Consider the following 13,147-nt stretch of genomic DNA (forward strand, 5'->3'; position numbering starts at 1 on the left):
CACAAACCTAATTTTTGCAAATACAGACGAATCAGGCATTTTCTCATTGAAACAAATCGTCTCATAATCTTTTTTTTGTGTGTGTGTGTGTGTGTTTTTTAATTCAATCTTCTCATAATCTAAATTAGATTTTGAAGGTTTAATTTCAGAAAAATTATTCCCAAAACTAATTGCTTTAATATGATAAATTTCTTAACTCTGTTGAGAACTATCCTCGTCATAAGACAAGACTTGAGAGTTCTCGGAGTAGATACCCCTCAACATTGGCTTAGCCTCCAGCCACAATTCCATACAAACAATGCAATCTTTGGAGAGGAAGCAAACCCAATACGTCACATTGTCTCCTTATCAAAGAAACACTCTTAATATGTATATATACATATATATATATATATATATACACACACATAAATTAATTAAAGTAGAAACAATAATGAAACAATGAGTTGATCAGAAAAACCTCATGATCAAATTTGATAAATATATTTCTGAATTTCCCTTTTTCTTTTTCTTTTTTTTTTTTTTTTTTTTGTGGTTGAACTTTTCACATACACAGAAAATGGGTTGGAACTTAAAAGAAGATGGCGTTCTCAGTGTATAGTATACACACACACATTCCCCATAAAAAAAGCTTTTTTTCTTTTTCATGGACATTTTCAACTACAATTTCACATAATATATACCCAACCATGATTTTTCAGCATTTTTTTTTCCAACCAAGAATTAAAAATTTCCAAATTAACAAAGAAAAAAAAAAAAAAAAACAGGTGAGCGAGAAAATTCCAATTACAATTTTCTCAAGGTGTTCAGAAAATAATAAAGACAATTTCTTTTTCCATCTTTTTTATAACTTGAAAAAAAAAAAAAGGTGGGAGGGTTGGGTTTTGCTAATCTCCCCCAGAGGGGCACCAAGGGGTCATGTCCATAGGATAGCTTCCCAACACCCTCAAGAACGACGTGAATTCCTGAACCTCCGCCAAAGCGTTCTGAGCTCGAACATCAGCCATGGACGCCTCGAAATCCACGTAGAACATGTACTCGAAATGCTTCGCCGTCCCCACATTTGCGTCGTCGACGAGCCTGATCGGACGGTTCCGGTGTGGCCTCGACTCGATCTTCGTCAAGCTTATGTTCCTGAACGCGAACGCCGACAGAACCTTGAACAGCACCGACGTTCCCTTGTCGTGCGCGAACACGATGCTCGTCTTGAACGGCCGGTCCGTCCTCGGAATTATCGGTTCCCGTGCCAGCATCACGAACCGCGTCACGTTGCTCGAATCGTCCTGGATCCCGTCCGCCAGGATGTTCAGCCCGTAGAGATTGGCGGCGCGTGCGCTTGCAATTGCAGCCGTGTCGCGTAGGTTGTTGGCGGCCACGAATTCCGCCGCTCCGGCGGTATCGTCGACGGCTTCGCGAACAACGTTCAGGCCGAGTTTTGTCAGAGTGAGTTCGCACTGAGCCAGAGCTTGAGGATGCGAAATGACTCGGGTCAAGTACTCCTTCCGGACTCCCGGCAAGGCGAGGAGGCAGTGGTGGACGGGAAGTTGAACCTCGCCGACGATGTGGAGTCGGTGCCGGAGAAGAAGGTCGTAATTCCGGTGAATAGATCCACCGAGGGAGTTCTCAATCGGAAGTACGGCTCGGTCTGCGATCCAAAGCTCCACAGCTTGGAAAGCTACCTCGAATTGATCGCAAGGAATAGCTTCGCAGTTCGGATAGGCTTTTCCGGCGGCAGCTTCGGAGTAAGCACCGGGAACGCCCTGGTAAGCCACACGGAGCTGAGAGCCATGCATCGGAGCCGGCGACAAGTCGGTGACAGTGAGCGGCTTCGGCGGCTGATGAGGCTTATTATTGTCCGGCACCTTCTGAATGGGAATGAGATTGAGGTCGATGGTGGTCTTGTGGCCGTTGACCGCAGCAACATGGTCAGCTCCGCCAGTCTTCTCTGTCGGCTGTTCCTGAGAAACAACCTTGCTAGCTAGAATAGCACAGGAGCTCTGCCAGTCGGCTCGGCTGGTTCCGACGCCGTTGGGAAAGTTGACGGAGGAGGAGTCGGCTCGGTATGCACATTGGACGACAAGTCGGGGGGGACTGACTCGGAGGAGTAACGGACGAGGAGTCGTCGTCGTCGTTGTACGGACAAGAGTCTTGAGATTGTTAGGTGAGGGTGGCGAAATAGCCTGCATGCTTACCGTTACCGATGAATTCCCGGTGAAAAAAAGACGAGGACGCCGACGGAATTAAACAAAAACAATTCAATTAAAAGCGGAAATAAAACTAAAAGGATAGAAATTTCGATTTCTTTTTTTTTTTATTTTGGTTCTAAATAATTTATTTTTTGATTTTTTTCTTTTTTTTTTTTTTAAGGGTGGGGTTGGGATGGCTTTTTAAGCTTGGCAGTTCTCTTTGAGAAAGGGAACGTCAAGCTGAGAAAAGAAATGAAGGTTAGGATGGGGTTTTATATTTGAGAGAGAGAGAGAGAGAGAGAGAGTAGTAGACAAGTCTTTGGAGGAAGGTGTGTGCGCAAGGTGGTTCGATTCGGTCAATCTCACACCTACCCCCGCTTGTATTTTTATTTTTCATTTTTATTTTAAAAAAATGAAAAAAAAAAAAAAAAAAAAAGGGGAATTGAAAAGTGAAAAGGAGTAGATAATTGGGGAAGGAATATAGCCACTAATAAATCATTTTGGATTGCACTAACAAAAGTTAGCACGAGGCTTAAAACGAGTGGAGACCAAACTCCCAACTCTCAAGACCCCAACAAACCAAGTTTTGTTTTGCGCTTTTCTTTTTTTTCACCAATAAATAAATACATAAAGTTTTTGTTTGCATTTATTGGGACTGAACCTGCTTCAATTATTATTATTATTAATTTTTTTTTTTTTTTGTTTTCCCACTTGCATTTGGTTTTTAATAGTATGGTTATCCCAACTATGAAATATTCGTCTTCTAAGCTGGACTCATTACTTTACTCATCATGTATTTAATTGAATGAAGATGTTATGGTAATAAAATAAAATTAAAACAAACAGAGAAAGTATGCTAATTTATTTTATTAATAGGTATATATATATATATATACGTATATGTATTGGAGCTGAATTGAATACGGTTTTATCGAATTTATAACCTATTACTTGGGAAGCCAAAATAAAAGAAACACACATGGTGGAAGACTTGGAATGGACCCTCATTTTATATTTTTATGTGACCAACAATAAGTGTTTTTCCGTTACTTTTTTTTTTTCCTATTAAAGTATCATTGACCCAACAATAATAATATATAGTTTTCCATTAATGATTGCACTGAGAAAAATGTATTCACAATTTTGATGTAAGGCCCCTTTCAAAAGTGTTAAAATATGTGGAAATTTGAAATTTTTTAAGGAAATAAATTTTTTTTTATTTAGATAATTTTTAGAAAAAAAAATTTGTGGATCTTAAGCAAAATTAAATCTCACAATATGAATATATATATATATATATATGTATGTATATATATAATAAAAAGTAAATCGTTCAAAAACTGTCTAAACTAGTTTTATATATTTTACTGAAAGATAATTCAATCTTCAAATTTAAAATATAAATTAATTAATTATTTTTATATCTTAAAATTTTTTATCATTTTGAATTCCAATCATTTGAAAAACAAAACAGAAAAAATAAAAAATACAAACACAAACACTTTACATAAATGTTGGATTTACAAAAAAAAGGACAAAAAATGATCATATGTAGTTCCGAATTAGTTCGTTATATAAATAACTAATGACAAAATCTATCGATCCTAATTTAATAACTGTTTAACGGTAAATTCTATTAATTGAAGTTTGGATAGATTATACAGAAAAAATGATAAAAACTAATCATATGTTATTCCAAATTAATCCATTATATAAATATCTAATGATAAAATCTATCGATTATAATTTAGTAACTGTTTAACGGTAAAATCTATTAATTGAAGTTTGGATAATAATCTTAACAGTAAAATATACTAATTTTATTAGTAGAAGTTTTAAAAACAGTTTAACAGCAAAACCTACTAATTGTTAGGATAGAAATTTTGAGTTCAAATTTTCATTTTTAATATTGTAAAAGGAATTATAAATTAAAAGTTCAAAGGAAAAGTGGTGTGAAGAAAATTATTGAATTCTGAAGAGAGCTGCTTGGCAGCTAGCCAGGGAAAGGGAAAAGAAAGAGAGGCAGGCGGGCAATAGCCATGGATGCAGACAATTTGAGGTCCACACATTTAAAAAGCACATGGGATGGTCCAACTCCAAATGGCGTTTCCTCAAGCCCCTACTCTTTCTTTTATCCTACATTTTTCACGTGGCCCTTTTTTTTTTTTTTTTTTTCTCTCTCTCTCTCTCCTTCAAAAACATTAAAAAAAAAAAAAAACTTAGAGAAAAACTATTTATTTATTATTATTTTTAAATTATTTTTTAAAATTATTTTAAATTTGTAGTAAAACGAACTTATTTTTATTTTGAAAATAATCTTTTATTTTATATAACAAAAATCTATTTTAAAATTAATTGACCAATCTGACCCTAAAATAAGTTTATATTTTGTTTTCGAATTTTCCCACAGGTCCCAATAATACAGTGTCCTTACCTATCACCAACAAAGACAAACCGAAAAAAAAAAAGTTTTCAGTCCTATGTTTAACAACATGTGTCGTCTGCCTATTTGTTACTTGCCTGTTCGCATAAATTCAATAATATGTTTCATAATTAATTTATATGTTACTATTTTTTCAAGATGTGATAGAATTTCAGTCATTGGAAAACAGCTTGTTCTTTTTTACTTTTTTTTTTTCATTAATTTTAAAATTTATCAAAATATAAAGATAGAACTAAAATGTTTATATCCTTAAAATGTAAGTGTCACTTTTCTATAGTGGATCATCTATCAAAAATTAAGAATAGATGGGAATTTTTAAACAAGGTATCATTTTCAGTAGATTATTAGAAGGTACACAAAATATTAAAGTATTCAAAAGAATAATATCTAGTTTCTTCACAAATTAAGAATAGATGGGAATTTTTTTAAAAAAAAAAAAAAAAGGTTTCAATTACAGTAGATTATTAAAAGGTACACAAAAATTGTTGTCAGCATATTATAAAATTGGTTGAATATATTTCTATATTGGGCAAATGAATTAAATGATAGAAATTTGATATAACCATAAATATTTTTTTTCTCTTTTGGTAAAATTGATAAGAAAAGTATCTAAAATGAAAAAAATCTTGGAAGACAAAAGTTGAATGCCAAAATTTCAGAAGGAATGCCAACAATAAACTGAAAACGCAAACCACACTTTTTATATTCTAGTTTGCATTTTTTTTTTTTTAATAATGTATATTTTTATATTTTAAAAAAAATTAATATCATTTTATTCTAAAATTGTTTTTGGTTTCACCTGCTCGTCTGTCGGTCAATAAATTTTTACCCATAAAGAATTTACTTTATTAAAATGACGAACACATACCATGTCCATCACCAAATAATTACTCAAATTTTATACTTTAAAAAAAAAATTAGAAGGATAGAAGTTGGAGTATCTGACCATGACAAACACAGGTATAACAATTATTCTCCGACTCAGATAATGACTATGATGGTACTTCAAAATGCCTTATTAACTTATCATTTAGATTTAATAATTTTACTTTTACTCTTTCTTCACTATAATGCTATTAAATAAATATATAGTACATACAACATACAAATGGATCACTCTCTAAACTATATCTACAATCAATCAGGACAAATTGGTTATTTGAACTTTATTTTAATATATTTGCATTGATATATATATATATACACCCTATATCCTAACAGTATAATTATTATGTGTATATATATATATATATATATTTAATTAGTTACCTTTCGAATGTGCTTTTATGTTTAAATATTTACCTTAATGGCCAACTTGTTTTTTTTTTTTTTTTTAAAAAAAAATTTTACACACGTTGTATCCCATGATGAAAATTCATCAATAAGTTTCCTGAAAAGAAAGAATGGTAATCACAACCTCATGTTTGAAAAAAATATACAAAATAATTAATTTGCAAATCTACATCGATCAGACCCAAAAATTCCACTGTAATTAACAAGGTTAGTAAGTAAAGTATAATATTCAAGCATTTTAAAGATTTACACACACACATATATATATATATATATATATATATATATATGTGTATTAGAATTGCTAAATGTTGGGAACATATTTTCAACATAAAATAAATATTTAATAATATATTAAAAAGATATCACCTTAATTAGTAAATTATTATTAAAATATCAGTTGATAACCTTTGTTATAATATTAGATATCCAATATAAAATGAAATAATATTTCCCACGGATCAAAGTTATATATATATATATATATACAATCTGCACAATCTAATAGCTATTGTATTGATGACTATTCCTTTCCATATGGTAACTTCCCTCGCTATAAAATTTATATATATATATATATATATTACATACAACTAGCAACCTAAATATCAAGTTGAATATTTTCACATACAATTTTGCCATGATGAAAGATGTCACCCATCATATGGTACGGTGTACGCATCTCCACTGTTTCTTTTGCATCCCACTAATGTAGGCAGGAACAACAAAAATTAAGTAGGCCATGTCACGCGCTACACCAGGGCCGCTTTCTTGTAAACACATAAACTAGACTAATTGAGCCGAAGTTTAACGCTAAGAAAGTTGTATTGAATGATGAAAATTTTTGCAATTTATACAAATTGGAGTTTATATCAGTGATATATTTTTCCCAAGATTGTAACAGAATTTGTCTTTATGTGGTGAGGGGTCAGTGTTTAATGATCTAACAAATAAAGCATTCACCAAGAAATCTAACAAAGAAAGCACAAAAATGACGAAATTTGAGTCTCCCTCATCTCCCAAACAAAAAGCTCAACATTGCATTCACCAAAAAAGGAAAGCTCAAAGCTGAAGAAAGCTAGCTATGACTCGTGTGCGTTTCAGAGCCACACACTTAATTTTCTGAATACCTTAATTTTCTGAATAACTTGTTTTTGGTTCCTCTCTCTTACTAGCTAGACTTGGATCGATCTACATTTGGTTGGAAAATTACAACATTATGCATTAGCCATTAATAGTTTACCCTTTATTGGGCTCTTGTTTTTTTAAAAGCAATTCAAATAAATATATTTGTCCAAATAAAATTGTTATTTGTTATCATAGTCTAATATATATATATATATATATATATATATATATATATATATATTATGATGTGGTTCGTCCATTGTGGATCTAACATCAAAATTAACGTTTTTTGAAAAAAAATATCAGTTTTGCTGTGTATACATATACAGTAATATCGATATCTTTTTTTAAAAAAATATCGATTTTGGTGTAGATTTACATGTTGATTGATCGCACCGAAATCTCTTCCTATATATATATATATATATATATATATTGCAGGGAGCACATATAAATCTTTTAAGTATCTGCTATATCTAATTCATCCAAAAAACAGAAAAAAAGTATCTAGCCACCATATCCAACGTCCCAAACCCATACACGGAATTTTGCCGAAGGAAATTAGTTCTCTTATTCCAAGTTAGCTAACTCATAGACTTTGTATATGAGTTTAATACGGTGGAGATAAAGACCCTAAACTCTCTCTAGAGCCAAATGTATAAAGAAACCTGAAATAGGAAATTTTTTCCATTAATTTAGCTTATATATAGCTCGTATTTCTAGCATAAAATAAGCTCCATGCACATTGTCCCTGTTTCTTTCTTGGAGTTTTGCTTTTCACCCAATTAATATATATACTATACATAGCCAAAATTGGAAAGCGAGTATTCCGTATCTCTTGCCCTATGTATATACAATTAATTAAACAAGGTTACCTTTTTTTTTTTCTTTTTTTTTAAAGAAAAAAACAAGGTCGCTTGATTGCTCTCTCTTGCTAATCTAGGCGCTGTATATGGTGTTTAATCTTGAGCTTGGAGGCTTGGATCGATGTTTGGTAATGCTCCTAAGTATATATATATATATATATGAATACACTTGTTAAAAATCTAACTATATATATATATATGTACAGAGAGAGAGAGAGAGAGAGAGAGAGAGAGACTTAAAGCGTGCAGCCGTTCAAGACTCGGTTCAATGGATCTTACTTTTTGGACCCGTTATAGAATCTCTTTTTGACCTGGTGTTCTGCATAAGAGAAGTATGAAAAACAAAGTTTCATATTCGTGTATATATATATATATATATATATATCCTATTAAACAAAGTTTCATATTCGTGTATATATATATATATATATAGATATAACATATTAGAAAGTCCAAAAAAACCCATAACATGAATAGGGTAATTTTCCAGTAATTAACAAATTAAACTCTCCATTCACACTTAGTTTGACATATGCTCATTATATATATATATATATATATATATATATATATATATATTGCTTTTTATCTCGAAGAATTCCACTATAGGACTTTTTGTATATAAACAAATTTTATCAAACCACATAAAATAAAAATAAAAGCCAAGGCTTTATTTTTTTGATACTTAATTAAAATTCCAAGTCCCGTTTCACGAACTACATATATATAATGAGCACCAGGGTGATCGAAAATAAGTTAACCTATTAAAAAATTAATAAAAAAGGCATATAATGCTAAACATATTATAAAGTAAACATAATGAAGATGGGTTTGACAATATTGATCAAGTCCTTTTCAAGTAATATTATATTAATGCCTCAAGTTGAGCATTTATTTGGTGCATCACCTCATGAAATCAATTTAAGCTAGCAAGCTCCAATATTATGTAATTCTGAACTTCTAAGCAAAATATTTGACTTGACTTCTAGTAAGGCTAAGCTAGAAGCTTCCAATTAAGGGGCTGCAGGGCTGGTCATCATGATCCTCTTCTTTTAGTTTTATAAATATTTTACTTTTTGGTTCTTTCATTGTTATTTTATAGTTGGTAAGCCAAACTCGTTTTTCAATCCTGCCAAAAAATAAAATAATAATAATAATAATATATTTTAGATTTTGAAATTTTTTTTTTTTGGTAAAAATATGTTTTAGATTTTGAAACTATGACGTAGTCCAAGTTGTTTTCATGAAGATTAGGTTACAAGGCAGTAATGTGGAAGTAGGTGAGAAGAGCTTTAAGAAATTTCTTGCTCAACTACCACGTCAATTCCTTCTCCTCCGTAACACATAAAAATATATTGTGTATATACGTAGAGTTGTATAACACGTTTTGCATTCATGATATTTTCAAACTTTTTATCACACTTGCACTACACGTGCAGTTAAGATGAAATGTTTACTGCGAAGAAGAAAAAAGTTTTTTTTAGTTTTGTTTTGTTTGATTACAGCTAAAGCGACAGATAATACATAGAGAGGTCATATTATATATATATATATATATACATATGAGATTTTTTGAAGAATGTCTTTCGGATGCTAATTTTTTATTGTAACATAGTGAAGGTGATGCATATAAATTCATAGATCGATAGTGAAATTAACCTAAAATCTTTGAAGCTTTTATTGTTGAATTGATTAAAATTGATTGATTTAAAATTAAAGTCGTTGTACGAAAAAGAATTAAAGAGTGGGAGTTTTGTTGCTTTTTCTTAAGGAGAATACATAAAATATAGGCAAAGGAAGAAAAGAGAGACAAGAAACCATCAAATAGCTAGAAAGATTACAAGTTAACAAAGGATTTTAATAAATAAATAAAAAAATTGCTTAAATCGAGGTTCTCCTTTGTGAATCCTTCAATTAAGCTATGTCTCATAAGATCCTGGGAAGCTTATAAGCAATCAGTATGTTTGATCTATAAAGTTTGATTAGCATGCAAATCTATTTCATTATTTGTAACATGACATGACCATAAATATTTTTCATCTATTATATAATATGTGAATTCAAATCTTTTGACTTGTCCCCTTTTTTATTTTTTATTTTTATTTTATTTTTTTCCTTTCTGAGGCAGGTATAGTGAAATACTATTTGAGTTGCTTTTTGTGATGATTTCAGTTGCTTAAAATTAAAAAGAAAATAGGAAGAGTTTTGTTATTTCTCATTATTATCAAATGCAACAATATGCTGTACATTGCTTAGAAGATTTTTTTTTATTTTTTTATTTTTTACCCTTATAGCATATGTTGGGCTAAGATACGAATTATTATTCAATTGCCTGTTCATAAGGAAATATATATACATATATATATATATAGTTAATAATAGAAACTATATAAATACCCAAAAGATGTGTAACCAAAATATATATGTATATATATCTATGGGTATGTTGAATTTAATACTTTCCCAAGCGCTCGATGGATCAAGAATATGTGGCAAAGAAATGTTAATCATAGTGCTTTTTTATTCCAATAAATTGTTGTCTAAATTGCTAAATATTGTTCAGGGAAATTTTTAATCAACATAAACACAGAAGAAATAACATATGATTAACTCATCAAAGATGTAACACTAGTTTTCCCAATGCATTAATTATTAAAGGTGGTGTAGAGTACTCAATCTAGCCTACATATGTTATAGTCGTAGAATCTAATATCAAATTCTCTCTCTCTCTCTCTCTCTCTCTCTCTCTCTCTCTCTCTATATATATATATATATATATATATATATATATACACATATATATAGTCTCTCTTTTATTTTGATATTCTAATGAAATTATCATATGAAATTAAATATATTTTTAAAAAAATATAAACTTGTTTGGAAATATATTCGTATCTTTTATTAGGTTAAATTTGTACGATAATTATTTTAGAACATTTTAATAGGGAAATTATTAAATATATATATATATATATATATATATATATATGTATTATAGGTGTGTGTATTTATTTATAGGTGGGTAGGTAGGTTGTAATTTTGTCAACTAAAACCTTCTAATCAAACACACAAATTTTTATGATGTTAAAGCTCTGATGCAAAATATGCTCTGAAGAGCATATTAATTAATCTCTTTGGATTTGTAGGTGTTGGTTGATTAATTTACGTTCTTTTCATGTTCTTTCCAAACTCTCAAAGTTTGATTGTTAAGTTGAGCAGCTGCATGCGTTAGCATGCTGCTATCTGTCAGCTGATCACATTTCAAAGACTTAAAATTGTTCTACAAAATTTGATATTGGTATTTAATATATATTTTTATTGTATAGTAGATTTGCATGTTTATTTTCTAGTGTGTGTCTCCCATCCCACTATATATGGGAATATACATATATATATATATATATATTAATTTTTTATTTGATGGTAGGATGTGAAGTGGTTATCATATATAAGGTGAACATATAAACCTATCATATTAAAATTGTATATTATATATATATATATATATATATATATATATATATATATATATATATATATATATATATATATATATATATATATATATATATATATATTTACATACATGAATATGTAGTTGAATTGATCGATACTTGAAATGTGGTTACTTGAGAAAGACTTGGACCACCAACTCATGTGCTACATCTAATCTGCTCACAGAAATTATCATATGGGTTCTAACTTTATACTTACCTAACATTAGAGAGAGAGATTGGTGCATGTGAGTAAAAATTAAATAAAGAGCAAAACTAGTTGTTTCTCTTGTAAACATTAATGTATTATTCAAAATATGGATATTTTAAGGATGAACAAAAAGGAAATCTGGTATTTATGTATTGTTCGTGCATGTTATGACATTATATTTACCATGTATTTTCAATTTTTGTTTGTTTGTTTTATTTTGAATGTGTGAATGTGATTTACAGCTATATTAAATATTACATGGTCACTAATATTTCATCATATATAGTTGGTGATTATATATACTTTTTGTTGTTGAACAAGGGTGTGTTATAAAAGAATCTGAACAAGCAGAGAAGACAATTTAAAAAATTTTATTGCACAAAGCATTGTTTACTTTATATATATATATATATATATATATTATGTAAAATGAATTCTATTGTGTGATATTTGTAAGTTTTTAACTTTTGAATACACATTCATGATAAATTTTCTTCAGAAGAAATTATCAATCTCCTTCTAAAAAAAATTGTCATATATGGATATCTATAACTTCTTAACATTCAAATATTCACATGATAGAAGAATCTTATGTAAATTTGCATATATATATATATATATATATATAAAATAAAATTTTCTATTAGGTGATGTAGAGCTGGACGTCAATATATATCATTAGAAGATGTGTAAATATATTTACACATTTATAAACCTTTTCACATCTGAATAGGCACGTTGCCATCCATTTTATATTGACCTACGACACTCAAATAGAATAAAATTCTCTCTCTCTCTCTCTCTCTCTCTCTCTCTCTCTAGCTATCCATATATATATATATATATATGAATTGTACTGTTAATGATATCGAGATCTATAGGATAACAAGAGCAAATGGGGGTTTAGTCGTGGAAAGATTGAAGTAATAGGTCCTCAATATTTTATGTCAATTAGGGTGTTTTTGACATGGATCTCCGTTGATCAACGCAAGTTATGTAGAACTTTTCAAGAGAAAACAGAATATCAACTAAACAAAAGAACAATAAGTTTCAAGTAACAAAATAAATATCTTTAAAAAATTAAAAATAATTGTTGATGTTTAATAAGTCAAAGGCATCCATTGAAGAAAGCCAAGTAGTAAAACTTTTTCTTGGTCAATGATTCCCATTTTAAATTCCTGGCTCAAATATATATATATATATATATATATATATATATATATATATATATATATATATATATATATATAACAAAAAATAAAATAAAATAAACAAAACAAAACAAACGAAGGGACACCGGCCTGTTGGATTTTTACTGTGGACTATAATATTTTTCTAGCCGTGCTGGCAAAGACACCTAAAAAAATTAGTACACAAGCTATGTACGTATCACATAATTTCTGTTTATATATATTTCCATATATAAAAATATATACAATTTTTCCTTTTTCAATAAAATTGCACCAATGATACATTCACAATCCTCAATTATAAGTTTTAACCAACCCCCTCCACCAAAAAAC

The 13,147-nt window shown here is 29.7% G+C and overlaps 1 protein-coding gene across 1 annotated transcript; it reads right to left on the reverse strand.

Moving 5' to 3' along the window:
* Positions 1-615: 615 nt before the first annotated feature.
* On the reverse strand, positions 616-2,438 carry LOC107410289 (arogenate dehydratase 3). The gene has a single exon (XM_016017702.3). It carries the CDS (start codon positions 2,184-2,186, stop codon positions 888-890), a length of 1,299 nt encoding a protein of 432 aa, XP_015873188.1. The 5' UTR covers positions 2,187-2,438; the 3' UTR covers positions 616-887.
* Between the last annotated feature and the right edge of the window lie 10,709 nt (positions 2,439-13,147).

Source organism: Ziziphus jujuba, chromosome 10 (genome assembly GCF_031755915.1).
Source record: "Ziziphus jujuba cultivar Dongzao chromosome 10, ASM3175591v1".
Lineage (NCBI taxonomy): Eukaryota > Viridiplantae > Streptophyta > Magnoliopsida > Rosales > Rhamnaceae > Ziziphus > Ziziphus jujuba.

Excerpts from the sequence above, each read along its gene's own strand:
- LOC107410289 (XM_016017702.3), bottom strand. The coding sequence starts at position 2,186 with ATGCAGGCTATTTCGCCACCCTCACCTAACAATCTCAAGACTCTTGTC.